Consider the following 22,794-nt stretch of genomic DNA (forward strand, 5'->3'; position numbering starts at 1 on the left):
GAAAGGTTATGGCTACCTTTTGTTAAATCTGCAGTTTCAAAATATAAAAAAAGGGAAATGAAGTGTAAATCAATTTCTGTATAACCTGTTTGAAGCATGAGTTTTATTTGCTTAATAAAACAAGTAAGTCTCTTGGAATCCTGTGTAGAAGAAGCTCCTCTCATTAAACCCCAAACAGTTAAGACCATTCTCCGATGTGTGCGTGCTAAGTCACTTCGGTTGTCTCTGACTCTTTGAGACCCTATGGACTATAGCCCACTAGGTTCATCTATCCAAGGAATTCTGCAGGCAAGAATACTGGAGTGGGCTGCCATGTCCTTCTCCAGGGGATCTTACCTACCCAGGGATCACACTCACATCTCTGTACAACTCCCACATTGGCAGGCGGGCTCTTCACTGCTAGCACCAGCTGGGAAGCCCTCCCTTCTCTGGTGCTAGCTACAAATTCAATTTTATATGCTAATTGCAATTTAAATAAATTGAACCGTTTCTTTTTAAAAAATGGCACATGTTGGAGATTCATTCATTCATTCAACAAATATTTTTTTGAGTATCTGTTTTGTGCCAGGCACTGTTTGAAGTCCAGGAAATATAGTAGCTCACACTGACATAAATCCCTGCCTTCATGGAGCTTACATTTTAGTGAGCAAGATAGACGGTGAGCAAATATGTAGAATATAAATATTTTATACAGTATAAGTGTTAAGAAGAAACAGTTAATCAAGGTTGGGAGGATATGAAAAGAAGGTTAGGAATCCTTTTGAGAAAGTGACTTTTGAAAAGAGATCTGAAGGAAGTAATGGTGGTTTTCAGTTCGTAAGTCATGTCCAACTCTTGTGACCCCATGGGCTATAGCCTGCCAGGCTCCTCTGTCCATGGAATTTTCCAGGCAAGAATACTAGAGTGGGTTGCCATTTCCTTCTCCAGAAGGAAATAAAGGAGGATATAATAAACATAAGCCATCCTTGTTATTGTTTGTGCTCTGTCTTTAAATACAATGACAATGGTGAGATTTCTAGTTTTAAATGCATCTTTAAAAAGTTAAAAAGTCTCAGTTTGAATTTAGAAGTCTATAGAAATTTATTTTTTTGTTTCTTAAACCTTTTGCTCAGGTACTTGTTTTGGCTCCTACAAGGGAACTGGCAAACCAAGTAGCCAAAGACTTCAAAGATATAACTAGGAAACTCAGTGTGGCATGTTTTTATGGTGGAACATCATATCAAAGCCAAAGTGAGTAACTATATGTGATGGTGGCACAAAGATCTATTTGCTGCTGAAATCTAAAAAAAAGTATGATGTGAAAATCTATATTTGAAGTTTCTGTATTACATTTCTCTCCTCTCACAGTTAATCATATTCGAAATGGTATTGACATCTTGGTTGGGACCCCAGGTCGTATCAAAGACCATCTGCAGAGCGGCCGGTTAGATCTTTCTAAACTGCGCCACGTTGTGCTTGATGAAGTGGATCAAATGTTAGATTTAGGTTTTGCTGAACAAGTTGAAGACATTCTCCATGAGTCCTACAAAACTGGTATATACTAATTCAAAATAAGCACATTTAGCAATTATTCTCTTATCTAAAAGCTTATGAATTGTTTATTTTATAATTTTTAATATTGATACATGTCCCCAGTGTTCTAACAAGACTAAAAGTATTTGGTATCTTTTCTTCCTGAACAAGAATGTTTAGTAGTACACATTAACCATTTTCTTTGCTTTCCATGTTTTCTTACATATATTATTTTATAAAAGTAGTTTTACTAACTTACTGATTTCTTTGCTTATTGTTCTTTCTTAAATTTGCATCTTCCTCTTGGGTTCAGTTTTCTTCATATTTTCCCTCAGTTTTGAAAATTGAAAGTTTTAATAACTGCAGTAAAGTTCAAAATTCACCCCAAGTTTTGAATTATTCATAATTTCTTTGAAGTTTGGGGGGATTTTTAAGAGCTGACTGTCTTGTGGGATATTAAGAAATAAAGCATTTGAATTCTTTTTGTTTATTTAAGATTCTGAAGACAATCCTCAGACTTTGCTTTTTTCTGCAACTTGCCCACAGTGGGTATACAAAGTTGCAAAAAAATATATGAAATCCAGATATGAACAGGTTGACCTTGTTGGGAAAATGACTCAAAAGGCTGCAACTACTGTGGAAGTAAGTAGCTTTCCATTATGATAGATTTTAGCTTTTAGTTGGTGTTTTGAAATTTGTTGAAGCTAAATGTATGTTTTTTGGTACCAATTCAGGCCAAATCTTTTGTTTTTGGTCCTTAGTCAATAAGATGCCTAGGTATTTCTATGGTCTAAGACTGAGGAGCAGAGTTAAATAGGGGAACAAGTTTGTGAACAGGCAAGTCCTAACAGGGGAGAGATACATATATCCATAGAGACAGATTTAAAGTATGTAGAATGTGAGAAGTGAGGTGACTGATCACAGTTTGCTGGTGTTGGGATAATATATTAAAGCTTAGGTGGAATAAAGATCCTCATTTCATACCCTGTACCAACCGTATTCACCAATATTTAAAAAAATTAAGCCATATAATAATTTACAGCAGTTTGTAGATCATTATTTGATTTCAGGGAGGGAAGGCTTTTCTAGACATAAAGTAGAAGACACCATAAAGGAAAAGCTTTATAATTTTGACTCGATGAAAATTTAAACTTGTAGTATATTTTTTTAAGAGAATTAAGGTAATATTTGCATTATTTTTGACAAGTATGTATCACATAGGAGAAGGCAATGGCACGCCATTCCAGTATACTTGCCTGGAAAATTCCATGGATGGAGGAGCCTGGTGGGCTGCAGTCCATGGGGTCGCTAGGAGTCGCACACGACTGAGCGACTTCACTTTCACTTTTCCCTTTCATGCATTGGAGAAGGGAATGGCCACCCACTCCAGTGTTCTTGCCTGGAGAATCCCAGGGACGGGGGAGCCTGGTGTGCTGCCATCTCTGGGGTCACACAGAGTCGGACACGACTGAAGTGACTTAGCATAGCATAGCATAGCATGTATCACATATGTCACCTTTACATTTGATAGATGTACATACATGTGTACGTAGATTAAAATAGTCCAGATGAGCAAGAGTATGATCTATAAACACAACATAATGGCTAAAAAGAATTTGAGTGATAAAAACCAGATTACAAAATTCTAAGTACAGAATCGTACTATTTTAAAAGATACACAAATAATCCTAAATAGATTCTTTAGATATTTATAGGTGGATAGGTGGGAAGGATAAGCATCAAACTAATACTGATGATTACTTATGGGAAAGAAGAGCTCTTTAAAAACAAAAACACAAAGTTACCATCACAGTAGAAAAAAACAATTTTTAAAAATATCTTTAAATAGCTAGTGTTCACATTATCCTATTTGTCCTTTTTTTGGTAAGTAGTACGTTTGAATATGGATTCACATAAGATCTTTATATTGCTACTGGTTTATATGTGTTTTAATTTTTTTTTTTTAATTCTTGTGTTGAATGTTTGTTTATTCACTGTATCTTTTTCTTTTTAAAAACTGAAATATAGTTGATATGCAATATTATGTTAGTTTCAGGTGTACTAAATAGTGATCTGATATTTGCATATGTTATGAAATGATCACCACAATAAATCTGATAACCATCTGTTCCCATACTAAGTTGTTGCAATATTTTTGACTGTATTCCTTATGCTGTATATTGCATCCCTGTGGTGTATTTATTTTAGAACTAGAAGTTTTTACCTGTCAATCCCTGTCACAAGTCCCCCCCCCCGCCACTTTGCACTTCAAAACAGTACCACTGTTTTGTATTTTGTATCTATGTTTCTGTTTTCATTTTTTTTGTGTTTTGTTTTTTAGGATTCCACATATAAATGAGATCATACAGTATTTGTCTTTCTCTGTCTGATATTTTCTAGATTCATCCATGTAGTTGAAAATGGCAAGGTTTCATTTTCTTATTTGTCACTGAGTAATATTCCATCGTATATATCTTTATTCATTCATCTATTAAATCTTTTAAATATAGTTTCCTCTGTCCCTTCTTTGCAGTTTTTAATTGAATAAAAAATTGTCTTTCAAGTTTCCCATAGTTTCAGTTTGCTGATTTGCAACTCTGGTGTTAGTTAACATGTTCCTCTGCTTTAATTTTCCTGTGAGTTGATGGTTAGATTGTCAGGCTTGATGAGATTCAGGATCTTTTTATTTTTATTTATTTGTTAGGTTGGTGTAGACGTAATTACGGTTTGGGACTGTGAATTTTAAATCAATAAAACTAGGTTCAAACATATCTTTATTAATTAAAATAAGAACCATTACAATCAGCACATTTTTGCCAACAAGAAATAAGTTTGCTTATTCTTCTAGCATAAAAATCCATGCTTTGGGATTCAGTGAAATCTTGGAAAGCATTTTCTTCTTCCTGCTGATTGTGGAAGCGTTTTCCCTACAAAAAAGTTGTCAAGATGCTTGAAGAAGTGGTAGTCAGTGGCAAGAGGTCAGGTGAATGTGGCAGATGAAGCAAAACTTCATAGTTCAACTTTTGAAGTGTTGGTCATGCAATGTGCAGTCGGGTGTTGTCATGGAGAAGAATTGGACCCCTTCTTTTGACCAATGCTGGTGGCAGGGGTTGCAGTTTTCAGTGCTTCTCATCAATTTGTTGAGCATACTTCTCAGATGTAATGATTTTGCCAGGATTCAGAAAGCTATAGTGGATAAGATGGGCAGCAGACCACCAAACAATGACCGTGATCTTTTGGTGCAAGTTTGGCTTTGGGAAGTGCCTTGGAGCTTCTTCTCAGTCCAACTACCAAGCTGATCGTCACTGGTTGTCATATAAAATCCACTTTTCATTGCATGTCATAATCCAATTGCAGAGAAGGCAATGGCACCCCACTCCAGTACTCTTGCCTGGAAAATCCCATGGACAGAGGATCCTGGTGGGCTGCAGTCCATGGGGTCGCTAAGAGTCAGACACGACTGAGCGACTTCACTTTCACTTTTCACTTTCCTGCATTGGAGAAGGAAATGGCAACCCACTCCAGTGTTCTTGCCTGGAGAATCCCAGGGACGGGGGAGCCTGGTGGGCTGCTGTCTATGGGGTCGCACAGAGTTGGACACGACTGAAGTGACTTAGCAGCAGCAGCAGCATAATCCAATCGAGAAATGGTTCGTTATTTGTTCCGTAGAATAAGGGAAGACAACGCTTCAAAATGATGATTTAAAAAAAATTTTTGGTCAGCTCATGAGGCATCCACTTATCAAGCTTTTTCACCTTTCCAGTTTGTTTCAAAAGCCAAACAACCGTAGAATGGTCAACTTTTGAGTTCTTCTGCAACCTGTTGTGCAGTTGTAAGAGGATCAGGTTTGATAATCCTCTCAATTGGTTGTTGCCAACTTCCGATGGCCAGCCACTATGCTCCTCATCTTCAGGGCTCTTGTCTCCTTTTCAAAACTACTTGAACCACTACGACACTGTATGTTCATTAGCAGTTCCTGGGCCAAATGTGTTGCTGATGTTGTGAGTTGTCTCTGCTGTTGTATGACCCATTTTGAACTCAAATAAGAAAATTACTCGAATTTGCTATTTTGTGTAACATCATTTCCATAGTATAAAATAAGTGATAAGTTATTAGCAAAAAAACCCCCATAAAGCGAGAAATGCACAGTAAAATAATGTATAAGATAACCTCATTTAGAATGTTGTCCAATATCAAATGGCAAATATCAACAGTGCAAAAACCATTATTACTTTGCACCAACCTGATATTTTAAAAATTTATTTATAGCTGTGCTGGGTCATCGTTGCTGCATGGGTTTTTCTCTAGTTGCAGCAAGTAGGGGCTTCTCTCTAGTTGTGGTATACGGCTTCTCATTGTGATGGCTTCTCTTGTTGCAGAACTCTGGCTCTAGGGCACGCAAGGTTCCGTAGTCGTGGCACGTGAGCTCTGTAGTTAGTAGCTCTGGGGCTCTAGAGCACAAGCTCAATAGTTGGGGTGCACTTGATGTGGGATCTTCCTGGATCAGGGATTGAACCCTGGTGTCCTGCATTGGCAGGAATATTTTTTTACTGCTGAGCCACCAGGGAAGCCCTGCTTTTTTATTTTTATTTTTGAGAGGTGGAGAGGAAGAAGCAAGACTTTGATTTACCTGGTACAGATGATTCTTAATTTTCTTCTTTGTGCTTGTCTGTGTTTTCCATGTGTTCAATAATTAATTGTTTTAAACAATTTTATTGAGATATAGTATGTTAAAATGTATGGATTTAAAATGTTACAGTAGATTTTTCCTCAACATTTTATCATGAAGATTTTCAAACACTGAAAGCTGAGAGAATTTTATAGTGAACACCCATGTACCCATCAGCTAGATTCTGCCAATAATATTTTGCTGTATTTGCTTATTGCTTGTCTACTCATCCCTTATATCTATCTGATTTTTTAATTTACTTCAAATTACAGAAATCGTATACTTCCCTGTAAGTTGTTTTTGTCTTTTGGCTGTACTGTGCCACTTGCAGGATCTTAGTTGAGGGATTGAACCCTTGCCCTCAGCAGTGAAAGCTTGGAGTTCTAACCACTGGACTGACATTGAATTCCCTCCCCATAAGTATTTTAGTGTGCATATCTTTAGCTAGATTTCAATATTTACATGTAATTTTTTAAATTGAGGTAAAGTTTGCATAGCTAAAATTAAACACTTTGAAGTGTGCAGTTCAGAGTCATTTAGTACATTCATGGTATTACACAACCATTGCTTCTCTTTACTTCCAAAACACTTCATTACCTGAAAAGGAAATCCTGTAGCTGTTTAGCAGTCACTGTCCATTCCCACCTTATCCTAGCCCCAGGCAGCCACCAATCTTCTTTCTGTTTCTTTGGATTTACTTCTTCTGGATATTTCATATAAATGTAATCATTACAACACGTGGCTTTTTTGTGTTGGACTTCTTTGACTTAGCATGTTTTTGAGGTTCATCCACCTAATATTTACAGTTTTTAAGATAAGATTTACATACAACAAAATGCAAGATTTTAAGTGTACATTTGCTTCATTTTGGTAGAGTCATGCATGTGTGCAACCCAAACCCCTATCAAAATAAAGAATATTATACCATCATCACAGAAAGTTCCCTCTGCCTCTGCCCATTCCCCTTTCAGAGGCAAACCACTGTTGTGTGTTTTCCATCATAGATTAGTTTTGCCTGTTCTAAAACTTTATATAAATGGAATCGTATTGTGTGTACCTTTCTGTAAGGCTTCATTCACCTAGGATACGTTTTGAGACTCATCTATATTGTTGTATAGATCAGTAGCTGATTCCTTTTACCTGCTGAATAGGATTCCGCTGTATAAGTGTACTACAATTTGCCTATCGTTTCACTTGTTGATGGCTGTTTTAAAGTGGCATCGGGGAGTATCATTGTCTTATTGTGTTCCAGGAAGACCAATTCTTGAACAAATAGAAATAAATGTAGACAAGAAATCTTTTCAATAATTTGAATGAAGCAGATATTTGGTATTTTCTTTCCTCAAAGCATTTGGCCATCCAGTGCCACTGGTCTCAGAGGCCAGCAGTTATTGGAGATGTCCTTCAAGTCTACAGTGGGTCTGAAGGGAGGGCTATTATCTTCTGTGAGACCAAAAAGAATGTAACTGAAATGGCCATGAATCCACACATAAAACAGGTAAGTCTTTTTTCATGATTTCTTTAATTGAGATTATAGATTATGAATCACTAGGTAAAAAAGTCATGTCCTTTGTAATCTAGGTTTGATTGTCATTCTTAGAGTTGAGTCTAATTCAGAAAGATGTTAGAGCCAGCCTGTCATGATCTGTTAAGTCAGGATAGAATTCTGTCAGTTTTTTTTTTTAATATAAGATTTCTAAATCCTCTTGCAACTGTTTATTTATTTGGCTATGCTGGATCTTAGTTGCAGCATGTGAGATCTTTAGTTGCAGCATATGGGATCTAGTTCCCTGCCCAGAAATTGGCATGTGGAGTCTTAGCTGCTTGACCACCAGGAAAATCCTGAATTCTATCCATTTTCATCAGAAGTTTGCTTCAGTTCAGTTCAGTCGCTCAGTCATGTCTGACTCTTTGCCACCCCATGAATCACAGCACGCCAGGCCTCCCTGTCCATCCTCATCCACCGGAGTTCACTCAAACTCCCATCCATCAAGTCGGTGATTCCATCCAGCCATCTCATCCTCTGTCATCCCCTTTTCCTCCTGCCCCCAATCCCTCCCAGCATCACAGTCTTTTCCAATGAGTCAACTCTTCACATGAGGTGGCCAAAGTACTGGAGTTTCAGCTTTAGCATCATTCCTTCCAAAGAACACCCAGGACTGATTTCCTTTAGAATGGACTGGTTGGATCTCCTTGCAGTCCAAGGGACTCTCAAGAGTCTCCTCCAACACCACAGTTCAAAAGCATCAATTCTTCGGCACTCACCTTTCTTCACAGTCCAACTCTCACCTCCATACATGACCACTGGAAAAACCATAGCCTTGACTAGATGGACCTTTGTTGGCAAAGTAATGTCTCTGCTTTTCAATATGCTATCTAGGTTGGTCATAACTTTTCTTCCAGGGAATGAGCGTCTTTTAATTTCATGGCTGCAATCACCATCTGCAGTGATTTTGGAGCCCAGAAAAATAAAGTCTGACACTGTTTCCACTGTTTCCCCATCTATTTCCCATGAAGTGATGGGATCGGATGCCATGATCTTAGTTTTCTGAATGTTGAGCTTTAAGCCAACTTTTTCACTCTCCTCTTTCAGTTTCATCAAGAGGCTTTTTAGTTCCTCTTCACTTTCTGCCATAAGGGGGGTGTCATCTGCATATCTGAGGTTATTGATATTTCTCCTGGCAGTCTTGATTCCAGCTTGTGCTTCTTCCAGCCCAGCGTTTCTCATGATGTACTCTGCATAGTAGTTAAATAAGCAGAGTGACAATATACAGCCTTGACGTACTCCTTTTCCTATTTGGAAGTTTTCTTAAGACTTTGCAAATGTGATCTTGAAAACACAGAAGAGTGAAACAAGATGAGTTTCTATGGATAAGAGTGGGTAATGTTGTAGAGTTGTGTATAAGTTGAAACGCAAATATTTACTGAGTGAATGGGTCAGAACACTAAATCCTTATGTCTTTTTTAAGTTTTTATAACAGAAAATTTCAAACTTATCTAAGACATATACAGAAGTTGACAGTGTAATGAGCCCCTGTGTATTTGTTTTTCAGCTGCAACAATTATTTTATCCAAATGCCCCCTCACTTCTTGTGCTTGAATTATTCTGATGCAAATGCTAGACAACATGTTATTATACCCAGAAATATTTGGGTATGTATTTCTAAAATAAAAGGGTTATTTTTTTCAAAACTCACAATACTGTTAATGACATCTAAAAAATTAATATCTTCAAATATCAGTCTTCAAATTCTCAATGGCCTCATGCATACATGCTTTGTTTTTTCTTTTATGGCTTGTTTTTTTTTTTTTTAATCTGAATCCAAATAAGTGATTTCATTAAATCTCTTCAATACATGGATTCCTCTATTTCTTCTATAGCTTTTTAAATTAGTTAAGAAACCAAGTTTTCATGAGTGATACCATTTAACAGAAAGCAGTATGCTGCTGTTTTCTGTATTTCCTGTAAATTGAGGTTGGTTGGTTTGTGCAAATTTATTTCACAGATGATATACTTCCATCAGGAGATATGTAATATCTAGTTCTTTTTCCTTTTTATGATTTTAACCTATATTGATAACACCATTGGCCTTGTGTCAATGTCTCTTCAGTCATTTTTGCTGTCACTTAGTATCTAGAAGATTCCCAAGTAAGGGCTCATGATTCACTTTTCACTCTCATGCATTGGAGAAGGAAATGGCAACCCACTGCAGTGTTCTTGCCTGGAGAATCCCAGGGACAGAGGAGCCTGGTAGGCTGCCGTCTCAGGTCGCACAGAGTCGGACACGACTGAAGCGACTTAGTATTGGTAGTATTGATGATAGCTTGTTTGTAACTTTAAAATCATTTTGGTTGGATTTAAAATTCTTGGTTTACCTTTTCCTTCAGTATCTTACATATGTTTTCCATTGGAATAAAGCCTACTATAAAAAGTCTGATGCCAGTCTGATTTTTTTCCTGTTATAAGTGATTGATTAAGTTTTTTTGCCTGAATACAAGTGTTTTTTCCTTTTCCTTTAAAAATCAGTAGTTACACTAGAATATATTTCGGTGTTGTTCACTTTTTATGAATGCACAGTGCATATAATTTGTAGTTTCAAATGTATGTATTTTTAAATGTCAACAAAATTTCTTGAATTCTAATTTTTCTGGTATTTGGTTTGTCTGATTGCTTTGGTTTTTTCCTTCAAGGACTCCTGTTATACATATGTTGGCTCTTTTTTCCTCTCTCCTTTATCACTTGATAACAAATTTTTTAATCTTTATTTAAATTTTCAAACTTTTCAAAATTAAGGTATCATTTGTTGTGTTCAATCGGTCTTGTATTCCTTCCGGTGTAGTCTTCATTTGTGAAAAGTCTTTGCCTTTTATTTCTACTTCTTTGAGTCATTTCATCCCATATTTTACTTTTTCTCATTCTGATTTTTCTTGTTCTCTCATGTATCAATATTTAAAAATTTTCTTTTAGCTCATTCAGAAATATAATATATACTCTTTATCTGTTTTGCAGGCATTCCTTTCTAGAGCTCTTTCATTGTTTTGGTGAATATTTTTATTTGTTCCATTATAATTACTTTCTATAGTATTTAACCATAACCTGTTCTGTTGCTCATTTTTAGATGGGATTAATCTTTTCAAACTTTTGATGGGGAGCTATGGGTCAGAATAGTTTTCTCGCTTCACAGGTCTAGAGCTGCCATTTTTATTTTTGATAGTATTTAAGAATACAGTCTACAAAGTATATCTCAATAAAGCTTTTTAAAAAAAGTCTCCCACTTTTTGAGCTCTGATTGACTTTCCCTTCACTTTCATCTGAGTCATCTCTTTCCTTTGCTTCTGGGATCCCTGTCATCCTCAGTTTGAATTTTAGGTCCAATAATTTCTTAGTGCAGGGCTTTGTCCCTTCAAAGAAGCATTGGTTTGTTAGTTTGAGAGTTCATTTGGGCCCAGACTGTTTCAGGCTTTTTCAGCAAAATTTCTTGAATTCTAATTTTTTTGGTATTTGGTTTCACACTTTACCTCTGGCTCCTCATGATCACCCTTAAATGTTTAAGAATTCTACCAGTTTCAACTGACTTTCTCAAATTATGCTTTCCCCATTATGCTTTCTAGGGAGTATCTATGTGTTCTTAGGGCTAGCAAACCCCTCCCCCACCCCAGTAGGTTTTTGTCTCTACCTGCTTATGTTTGGAAACCATGAAAATACCTTGTCACTAAATTTTGTCATAGATGTTTGTGGAAAAGTATATTTGCTTTTGACTTTAAAAAAAAGTATCTTTTCTTGAAACAGTTCTCCTAACTTGGGTTCCATGATATCACACAGGTTTTCTTACTTCTTCCCTGGTTAATCTTTCCCAACTTTGTTGAAGTCTTTTTATATTCTTACTTGCACTTTTTTTTTTTTTTTTATAACAACTGATGATCGATTTATTAAAAAGGTTGATTTAGGCATCAGCAATGGTGACTTCCACCTCGACTCCTGGCTCAATACTGATGGAAGTGATCTGCTTGACAATTTCAGAAGGACTGTGCAGGTCAATGAGTCGCTTGTGGATCCTCATTTGGAATCGATCCCAAGTCTTAGAACCTTCACCACAAGGAGTTTTCCTCGTAGTTATTCTCAGAGTCTTGGTAGGCATCCGAACTGGTCCTTTCACTTTGAGATTCTTTTCCTTCGCGCCTCTGATCAGGTCAGCACACACCTTCTCCAGAGACTTCACGTTGCGGCTGGTGAGGGTGATCCTAATCCGGTGATGGCCACCTCTGGCTCCACGGGAGTCTTGCCGGTGTCTTTAAAGGCCATGGCTGCGGCGTGGCTTCCTGACCGACTTGTTCCTCGGCGAGAGTGAACAGCGGTGAGTCAGGAGCAGGAGCGGGCGGCACAAAAGTCTGCAGCAGCCGCGACCGCGTCTTCCTCTTACTTGCACTTTAAATACTGGCATTCCTCACAGTTCTACTTCTGTAATTGTTCTCACTTATTAACATGTTCTTTCTGTGTATAATGTTTAGTTCCACTTTGGAGTCAGAACACGATATAAATTCCAATTGTGTTATTTCCTGGCTCTGTAACCTGGGGCAAATCACTTCATATTTCACTGCCCATGTTCCCATTTTAAAAATTGGTATTAATTTTTTAATATACTTTTAAGACAAAATAAGGTGTTTATTCAGTGCTTTTCTTATAACAAGCAGTCAATAAGTACAGAAATACAGACGTATAGGTGTGGAATTCCCTGGTGGTCTAGTGGTTAGGACTAAGTATTGTTAAATAGATAAATATAACTAATCACTCCTATTGTGAAGTAGTGAAAGTCACTCAGCCGTGTCTGACTCTTGGGACCCCATGGACTGTAGCCCACAAGGTTCCTCTGTCCATGGGATTTTCCAGGCAAGAATACTGGAGTGGGTTGCCATTTCCTTCTCCAAAGGTGATCAGCTTAAGTCAGGTTTAAATCCCTTATGTGTTTACCGATGGCATTTTGTTGATGCTGATCACCACAGTTCTTTCTCTGAACTACCATACTACAATGCCCTGTAATTTTTTTTTTTTTAAAGGAGGCGGGTGTTTAAAAATGGACTCATTTGTTGGTTTTTTAAGACAATTCCACATAATGTTACTAGTGAGCTAATGATGGAATTCAGCTTGCCACCCCCCAGGCCACTCTTCAAAGCAAGCTGCTTTATAGAACTTTCCCAATTGTGCTAGAAATTTGGAGTTAACTAGCAACAAGCCTGAAAATTTGGTTACGTATATAAGTACAAAGCTGGATCATCAAATCCCTGTTCTGGCCCTCAACCCAGTGCATTTCAACTAAGGCGTCATCTACCTCCTTCTTAACGTTTATCAGACACTTGAATAAGTAACGTCCAGCCACTCCTTGGAGATGGTTCCCTTTTTCAGACACTGGGCTGCTGAAGGGCTCAGGAGCCTCGTGGTCCTGGGCTCCATTACTAGAGCCTTTACAACCTTCCAGAACCTCCATGTCCCCCTTTTCCTCACTCCTTTCTTCCTCCATGGGTTCTGGGTTTTCCTCCTGGGAAAGCGAGTCCTGGCTGGGGCCGTGGCCCCCCACAGTGGCAGACTCGCCTTCTGGTGAAGCAGGACCCCCGAGGGCACTCTCCTGGGGGCCCTGGGCAACATCCTGACTACTGCCAGACTCTTTGGGGGCAGACTTTTTCTCTTCCAAGGCTTCGATCACGTTCTTGGGAGCTAGGGGCACTTCTCTCAGTTGTCTCACTCGGTCTCTTTTCTTCCTCCTCAAGTGAATCCAGGAGTTTTCTAGGGCTGTTAGGAAAAGGCTGATTTCTCCTTTCCACAGGAAACTCATTTATGCTGGACCTTTAGATCAGTGAGGATTTTTTCAATCCATGTTGTCACAACCACGATGCCTTCCACCGTCTCAGGGCCCAGAGATGGTGCTTTGAGGGCTAGTTCTTTCATCACAGACCCGAGGACTACAAACGTAATGGGCTTCCTTGGCTTCTCTAGTTTTCTTCACTTACTGGGTGGTAATGGTACTGTTAGTCATCATAAAAACTCCAAGCCAAAGCCCATCTCATTGTCTGACCCTGGCAGAATTCAGTATAGGTGACTTTAGGAACCGCTTGTATGTGAAGTTCTTCCTTCAGAGGAGCCAGGCTGCATTTTTTTCCCCAGCATACAGCTATACCATCTTAATCTTTTTTTAAGCTGTAAACTGTCGTGGATGATCCTTTTAACAAACTCTAATTCACCTCCTTCTGCCATGATCTCTGTGCTTCCTCCTGTATTTACAGAACTGGGTGGGGGTCTTCGAGGATTTCGAGAAGTCACTCAGAATTCACTCCCTTGGCTTCCAACTGATTGGCAAAAAAGGGAGGGTTGCACACGCAAAAGTCATAAATTATCTCAGATTCTTCTTTAAGAGCATCCATCAGGAGTGTCTTCTGTGGTACTTTAACTACTTTTATAAGATCAGATAAGTGGCTCCAGTCATATGTGTATATGCTATTTGTTTATAAACTTCTTTTTATAATACAATTTTACAGTAGCTATTAAAATGTTAAATGTTTATAATTTTTGACCTAGGAATTCAACTTCTAGACATGTAATCTACTGAAATTATACATATACTGAGGGATCTGGAGATACAGTACAAGGTTATTCACTATAGCCTTGTTTCTAAAGGTGAAAGTTTGGATCCTACCCAAATGTTCATTAGTAGGGTATTGCTAAAATAAATGATACTGGGAATTTCCTGGCAATCCAGTGGTTAGCACTCAGAGCTTTCACTGCTGAGGCTGGGCTGAGTCCCTGGTGGGGAAACTAAGATTGCATGTGTCACAGCCAGAAAGAAAAGAAGATACTGTAGCCATATGAAGAAATTATATGTAGTTTTAAAAAATTAAGTAGATGTGTATCTATGGCTAAGATACAACAAATTTAGAAGGTAGGTTGTAAAACCATACATATATAGTATAATCTCTCTTTTTTAAGTTATTTATTTGGCTGCACTAGGTCTTCGTTGTAGCATGTGGGATCTTTAGTGTGGCTTGTGAACACTTAGTTGTAGCATGTGGGATCTAGTTCCCTGAGAAATCAAACCTAGGCTGCATACATTGAAAGTGCAGAGTCTTAGCCACTGGACCAGCAGGGAAGTCCCAGTATAATCCCATCTTTATAAATTCATAAAATTATATGCTAGGATTTGTGAGGTGTGTGTATTTAAAAAATAGTGTGTGGAGGAATATTTACTGAACTGTTAGCAGTTACTTATTAGGAGACTGATATTAAGGAAAGCTTTTGCATTTTATGCTAAACGTTTTTCTGCATTGTTTGATTTTTAAAAACAATAAGCATGTATTTTTATAATTACCAGATTTAGAAACAACAACAAAAAGAGGAAGGACTTCCCTTTTTGTTGGTCCAGTGGTTAAGACTCCACACTTGCACTCCAGGGGTGCAGGTTCAATCCCTGGTGGAGAACTACGATCCCGCATGCTGCACGGTGTGGCCAAATAAATAAAAACAGCAACAAAAAGAGCACAGACTACATAGTATCTGGATGCTGTCACTGCTAACTATGTGCTATCCACTTACTTTTCCTTTTTTTCCAAATAGAATGCCCAGTGTTTACATGGGGACATCGCTCAGTCACAAAGAGAAATTACACTGAAAGGCTTCAGAGAGGGTAGTTTTAAAGTTTTGGTGGCAACCAACGTGGCTGCCCGTGGTTTGGACATTCCTGAGGTTGACCTGGTGATTCAGAGTTCACCTCCGCAGGTAGGAAATGAGTGTTTTTTCCCACCAATTTTATTGAAAAATAATTCACATACCTCACTGTGTAAGTTTAAGCCATAATAGCACTATGCTTTGCTTTATATATGTTGTGAATTGATGCCCACAATAGGTTCAACTACCACCCATCTTCTCATATAGGTATAAAAGAAGAAAGGAATTATCTTTTAATTGAAAGTCTATATCTTTTGACCACCTCCCTTCATTTCTCCTCCCCACCACCCTCTGTTTCTATGGGTTTAGTTTTTTTATTTGTTGTTGTTTAGATTCCATATGTAAGTGAGATCATACAGTATTTGTCTTTCTCTGACTTATTTCACTTAGCATATTGCCTTTAAGGTTCATCCATGTTGTCACAAATGGTAGGATTTCCTCTTTTTATGGCTGAGTAATATTCCATGTAAACCTTTTTATTTGTTTGTCTCTTGATGGACACAGGTTGGTTCTGTGTCTTGACTATTGTAAATAATGCTGCCATGAACATAGGGGTGTGGATATCTTTTTGAATTAGTGTTTTCATATCCTTTGGATATACTCCTGGAAATGTAATACTGGATCATGTGGTCATTCTATTTTTAACTTTTGAGGATCCTCCATATTGGTTTCCAACAGTGCATAAAGTTATCTTTTCTCCACCTCCACACCAGCATTAACAAATGTTAATCTGTTCTCTTTTGTCTTTTTGGTGATGGCCATTCTAATAGGTGTAAGTTGATATTTCGTTGCGTTTTTACTTTGCAAGGAAATGAAATTTGATTTGGAGAAAATAAGAGCTATATAAATTGCCTTTTATTTACAAGACTTTGCTTAGATTAAAAAATATATATGTTATCTATTCTTGCTCTTAGCCAGTTTTTGTTAGTGTAATGTTAAATCGATCAGAATCTGGTACCTTTGCAAATGGTTAAGTTCTTTATTTACTTTTGAAGTATGTAATCATGCAAGACAAGTATAAAAAGTTGCCATATAAAGAACCTTGGGATAGGCTGGATAAAAAGGTTTTAAATCTCATCCCTTTTACTGCAGAATTCAAGCATAAATATTCTCTGGAATATTGAAAAGAGCAACAGGATTGAAATAAAAGTGTTATTATCCATAGTAGTAGTTGTTTCTAGTATTACTATTTGGTTGCTGGAATGACTGTTTAATTTGCCACATTTTTTAAGAAGAGTTACCTCTTTTATTTTTAGGATGTTGAGTCCTATATTCATCGCTCTGGACGCACAGGTCGAGCTGGCCGGACAGGGATCTGCATATGTTTTTATCAACCGAGAGAAAGAGGTCAATTACGATATGTGGAACAAAAAGCAGTAAGTAGAGTTAAATTATTTCAGGCTTATTATCTAAATGGTGCCTTAGAAAAGAGATCAGAGATCTTTTTATATTTGTTCTCACAAATAGATTTTATGACTTCTCCTTTAAGCTGCATTTGGATGTGAAGCATGTGGAGAGCTAAATTTATATTAGCTGCAAGACTTTGTTTTAATACAGCTTTTATTATGAAGACAGAAGAGCTGACTTTCTCCCTTTTCCCTTGAATTTCTCCCTTGACTAAAATCAGAAGTGCATTGTGATTTCAGTACCTCTTAGTCTGATATTGTAAATGGATGATTATGACATTATCTTGGTGTAATAGTCAAGATTATATTGAGAAATGTTACAATAGCCAGTTTCTACAAGAAATTACACATTTTTCTGTGGTCTCGAGTTTTTGTAGTATTTTTCCTGTTTTTATGATGTGTATTTTCATACATTTCACATACTTTGTACAATGAAGATAATAAAAAATTTATTGTAAACAGCATCTTTTTTAAAAAATCAGCTGTTTTGTAACTGTAATTCCATGATTTGTAACTACGAGACAATTGAAAGAAAATTTTTTTTTTCCCTTTTTCTAGAATTTGTTATTGATGATTTATTAGGAAATCTTGATCTGCTAGGGCTTGGAAATCTTTAAGTCCAAGAAATGGAAATTCAACAATCTAGATTAATTTAGGAATTAATTGTAAAGACTTCCATTTTTCTTTAATGTAATTCTTTCATTTTCAGGGAATTACTTTTAAACGTGTAGGTGTTCCTTCTACAATGGATTTAGTTAAATCTAAAAGCATGGATGCCATCAGGTATGCTTTCTGACCTTGCTGAATGATTTTTTCTTTTGTATTAGGCTATACATCTTTAAGCTCTCCTAGTTGACATATCAGAAAATTTAATCACCAGTTTTACCAACAGACATTTAATTACATTAAAATACGAAAAAGTTGCTCTCTTTTCCCATTACTTCTTTTATCTTTAATCTTTCCCGTTTGTCTTGACCAAGAAAATTTGCTGTTTTTGAACCATAGGTCTTTGGCTTCTGTTTCTTATGCTGCTGTTGATTTTTTCCGACCATCAGCTCAGAGACTGATAGAAGAGAAGGGGGCAGTGGATGCGCTGGCTGCAGCGTTAGCCCACATCTCTGGCGCGTCAAGTTTTGAACCACGATCTTTGATCACCTCCGATAAGGTAGAAATCTGTGAGAAAATTGTATCTGGTTGAGAAAGATTAAAACTGAACCATAGATATTTATCTGGAGAGAAATATAGGACATCTTTACCTTGCACAGTACTGTGTTAACTGAAACTTGTATACCAGAACCTGTTCCTCGGTTTTTTTTTTTTTTGTCATGGAGCCATGCAAATCAAGAAACAGACTCCAGCTAACATCAGTTCAGTTCAGTTCAGTCGCTCAGTCGTGTCCGACTCTTTGCGACCCCGTGAATCACAGCACGCCAGGCCTCCCTGTCCATCACCAACTCCTGGAGTTCACTCAGACTCACATCCATCGAGTCGGTGATGCCATCCAGCCATCTCATCCTCTGTCATCCCCTTCTCCTCCTGCCCCCAATCCCTCCCAGCATCAGAGTCTTTTTCAGTGAGTCAGCTGTTCGCATGAGGTGGCCAGAGTATTGGCGTTTCAGCTTCAGCATCAATCCTTCCAATGAACACCCAGGACGGATCTCCTTTAGGATGGACTGGTTGGATCTCCCTGCAGTCCAAGTGACTCTCAAGAGTCTTCTCCAACACCACAGTTCAAAAGCACCAATTCTTCGGCGCTCAGCTTTCTTCACAGTCCAACTCTCACATCCATACATGACCACAGGAAAAACCATAGCCTTGACTAGATGGACCTTTGTTGGCAAAGTAATGTCTCTGCTTTTCAATATGCTATCTAGGTTGGTCATAACTTTCCTTTCAAAGAGTAAGTGTCTTTTTAATTTCATGGCCGCAGTCACCATCTGCAGTGATTTTGGAGCCCCCCAAAATAAAGTCTGACACTGTTTCCACTGTTTCCCCATCTATTTGCCATGAAGTGATGGGACCAGATGCCATGATCTTCGTTTTCTGAATGTTGAGCTTTAAGCCAACTTTTTCACTCTCCTCTTTCACTTTCATCAAAAGGCTTTTTAGTTCTTCACTTTCTGCCATAAGGGTAGTGTCATCTGCATATCTGAGGTTATTGATATTTCTCCCGGCAGTCTTGATTCCAGCTTGTGCTTCTTCCAGCCCAGCGTTTCTCCCATGCAAAGTAAGGATTGCCTGTATATGTGGAGAGTATGTGTATGTGTATAAAACACCATCTGACCTGTCCCCCTGCCAGGTCAGTATCAGATGTCAAACCATACCAGAGCCATGTATTCCCATTATAAAAAGTATATTTTACTCTGTAATTAGTAAGAAATCCATGGGGTGTTATTTTAGCACTGAGCAAATACTTTATCCCTAATAACCCACCAGATACTCCTCAAGAAAACTTAAACCACATTTCTTAAGGAAACATTAAGGTACACTTTTTAAGTCATCAAATTTATTGGCATAAAACTATTCATAATATTTCATCATTACCATTGTAATATATTTTTTTTTAACTTAAAAAATATTTTTAATTGAAGGATAATTGCTTTATAGTATTTGTTTCATATTTGCCATACATCAACATAAGGTAGACTTTTAAACCTAAGAAGTATCTAAGAGGTTATCTAATCCCTTTATCTTTTAAAATCTTTTATCTAATAAAAAGAATCCTTCTTTGGCAGATGGGTCATCTAACCTCTGCTTAAATATCTTAGCAACAGGGTGTAGGTGGTTTTATATTTCTTTTATGGGTTAAAATCAAAATCCAAAGTCTTTACGAGGAATGTGCTGTGGGGTCTTCCCTTGCTACCTCTTTGGCCTCATCTCCTGTCACTCTCCCCTTGCTTGTTTCAACTATTGTAACCTACTTGCTGATACTCAAACATAAACTTAATCGTACACAAGGCCTTTGTGCTTATTTGTATTATTCTGAATGTTCTTTTACTAATCTTGGCTCCCTCCTTCACTTCATTCAGCTTTCTATCTGGTATCACTGTATCAGAGGTCTTTCCCCATCACCCTGTCTAAGGTAGCTTATTCCTGCCTTTTCTCTCTATTTTCGTTTTCTTCCCCTGCTTTATTTTTTTTTAATGATTCTTATTACTATCTGACATTATATATATTTACTTCTTTGTTTACTGTCTCCTCTCCCACCATTGGACTTCACTGGTGGCTCAGTGGTAAAGAATCTGCCTGCCAAACTGGAGAGTTGGGTTTGATCCCCTTGGTCAGGAAGATTTCCTGGAAAAGGAAATGGCATGATCACTTCAGTGTTATTGCCTGGGAAATCTCAGGGCAGAGGAGCCTGGTGGGCTACAGAGTAGCAAAAGAGTTGGACACAATTTAGCAACTAAACAGCAACAACTCCCATCATCATTCACTGCCCCCACCCCAACCCCTTGCTACATGTACAGTACAAGGTAACTCCCTGAGACAAAGGACTATTTACTGCTGAATCTCTAGCACCTAGGACAGTCTCTGGCACATATGTAGGGGGCACTTAACCATTTGTTACATCAATGTCTCCCTATATCTTCTTCATGTTGATCGTTTTCTTGTCCAGTGAACTTTTACAAAGCAAGTCATTTTTGCTCAAGTGTAGTTCTTCAAAAGTTTAAACAAGTTTATGTCCTCTTGTTTTTCCACTCAAAGCTAACCTTGAGTCCTTCAGCATTTCCTTAACTCTTCACTACCTTATCTCTGATGCTGTAGTTTGTATAATTTCCTCTTGAAGCATTATGTTAAGAATTAAATGTAGTCTTACATCAATGTATAGAAGAATGGTACTTTCAATGGTCTATAAGCATTAGTCTTATATTAGTATAGTTTATTTTTTTAGTGGTCACGTTATACTGGTCATGTTGGCTTATAAGAAGTGTACGCATGCACGCTAAGTCGCTTCAATTGTGTCCAACTCTTTGCGACCCATTGGACTGTAGCCCTCCAGGCTCCTCTGTCCATGGGATTCTCCAGGTAAGAATATTGGAGTGGGTTGCCATTTCCCCCTCCAGAGGATCTTCCCGACCCAGGGATTGAACCCTTGTCTTTTGCGTCTCTTGCGTTGGTAGGCGGGTTCTTTACCACTAGTGCCACCTGGGACGCCATAAAAAAAGGCTGAGTTAGAATGTTATTGTCCTATTGCTGCTGCTTTTCTCTCAAATACAATGTGACTTTTATTCCTTAAGGGGTTTGTGACCATGACTCTGGAAAGCCCAGAAGAAATACAGGATGTCAGCTGTGCTTGGAAAGAACTTAACAGAAAGCTGAGTAGTAATGCTGTGTCCCAAATTACCAGAATGTGCCTCCTGAAAGGAAATATGGTAGGCTTTTCTAGACAACTGTCGTATATGTTTATAAAGACTAGTAGATTTTGTTCATTGTTTTTTTGAAGTCTAATGGGATGAATAATACTATTTTATCCATGTGTTAGTGTGTTTCCAGTTGGAAATTTGGGGAGTTAGTAAGTAACCCATTCCTCTAGAAAGCTGTAAGTCATTCTCCTTAATTTGTAATTCAAGTTATCTGAGTTTCTGCCTTTGAAAGCATATGTGGTTGTGTGTGTTTATTTTTTACAATTGAGCAACATAATTGCAACAGCTAAATCTTTTTTTTTTTTAAGAGAATATACAATATTGGTTTCTAAGTGGCCTGCTATTGGTTGTTAATGAGGATAACTGAATTAGGTATTTTCATACAGTTATGAAATAGCGAAGTTAAAGCCATCTGTAATCTTAGTGACTGATTTCTTCTAATGGTTTTGTGTAAAGACGTTATATTTATTCATCTCACCTGACTATATAAGTTCATGCTAATCTAGAATTTATTAACTTGTTTATTGGAAAGTTATCTTTCTCAAAGTTTAATATTACCTTCAAAAAAGATCGTAAGACAGCTACGTATATTCAGAAAAAATGTGGAGGGGGAGGGAAAATATACTTAGATCCTTAGGCCAAACCATTTGCTATACTTGGATATTAATTAACTTTCAGTGTACTGGCAGCCAAGATCAAAGAGGAAACATCTTCAGTTATTAAATTTTTAAAGGAATTTATTAGATGGGTCATTTTACAAAGGACATGGAACATTATAGTGTCTACAAAAACTTTTCTAGGGACTACTCTAGGTGCTCATTAGTAGTCAATTCTTATTAGATACTGGTTTACTTTTAGATTTAGGAAGTACAATTAACAGTCATTCTGTGTCATACATTATTATGTATTAGCTGGTTTAATTCTGTAAGCATGGGACCCACTTAATCTTTTATTTTTTTATTATTATGTATTAGCTGGTAAGCTGTAAGCATGGGACCCACTTAATCTTTTCTTTTTTTAGTTTATATAAAATTATAAGAAGGCATTTTAAAAAATCACCTTGTGTGCATCTAAATAAAAATATTTTCATTTTGCTTTTAGGGTGTTTGCTTTGATGTTCCCACAGCCGAATCAGAAAGGTTACAGGTATATAAAAATTTTTATCCATTAAATAGTTGAATATGTTTCTCTGAAATACAGAGATTAAAAAGACATATTTATAATATCTTTATCATGTGTAAATCAATGAAAAAATCCTTAATAAACTAATAAATTATAAATATCCAGTTTGTCAAATGTGAAAATATAGAATTGCATACCAAATCCTCATGTGCTCATCACCCAGCTTCAGCAGTTATCAGCTCACGGTCAGTTGTGTTTCATGTCTGCTTCCATCTACTTACACTGTATTCCTTTTCTTTTTTTTTTTTTAATTTTGTTTATGCCTGTGCTGGATCTTCCTTGCTGTGTGGGCTTTTCTTTTCCTCAGTTGCAGAGAGTGGGGCTCTTCTCTAGTTGTAGTGGCTTCTCCTGTTGCGAAGCCTGGGCTATAGCGCTCACAGGCTTCCGTAGTTGAGGCACATGGGCTCTGTAGTTGCAGCTCCCAGGCTCTAGAGCACAGGCTTAATATTT

General features: G+C 37.5%; 1 protein-coding gene and 2 pseudogenes across 6 annotated transcripts in view; 1 reads left to right on the top strand and 2 right to left on the bottom strand.

Moving 5' to 3' along the window:
* The window catches only part of DDX50 (DExD-box helicase 50), a 34,300-nt gene that overhangs the window by 8,664 nt on the left and 2,842 nt on the right, over positions 1-22,794 (top strand). For all 6 annotated transcript variants that reach the window (XM_006060328.3, XM_006060329.3, XM_006060326.3 and 3 more), the window contains 10 exons: positions 1,113-1,230; positions 1,348-1,533; positions 2,009-2,154; positions 7,530-7,679; positions 15,282-15,443; positions 16,649-16,768; positions 17,508-17,581; positions 17,804-17,963; positions 21,037-21,171; positions 22,264-22,308. In XM_006060328.3, the coding sequence (XP_006060390.3) occupies positions 1,113-1,230; positions 1,348-1,533; positions 2,009-2,154; positions 7,530-7,679; positions 15,282-15,443; positions 16,649-16,768; positions 17,508-17,581; positions 17,804-17,963; positions 21,037-21,171; positions 22,264-22,308 (1,296 nt within the window). The remainder of the gene's footprint in view (positions 1-1,112; positions 1,231-1,347; positions 1,534-2,008; positions 2,155-7,529; positions 7,680-15,281; positions 15,444-16,648; positions 16,769-17,507; positions 17,582-17,803; positions 17,964-21,036; positions 21,172-22,263; positions 22,309-22,794) is intronic.
* Positions 11,591-12,059, bottom strand: LOC102408972 (annotated as a pseudogene).
* LOC102412061 lies at positions 12,898-14,173 on the bottom strand (annotated as a pseudogene).

This window comes from Bubalus bubalis, chromosome 4 (assembly GCF_019923935.1).
Source record: "Bubalus bubalis isolate 160015118507 breed Murrah chromosome 4, NDDB_SH_1, whole genome shotgun sequence".
NCBI classification, from domain to species: Eukaryota; Metazoa; Chordata; class Mammalia; order Artiodactyla; family Bovidae; genus Bubalus; species Bubalus bubalis.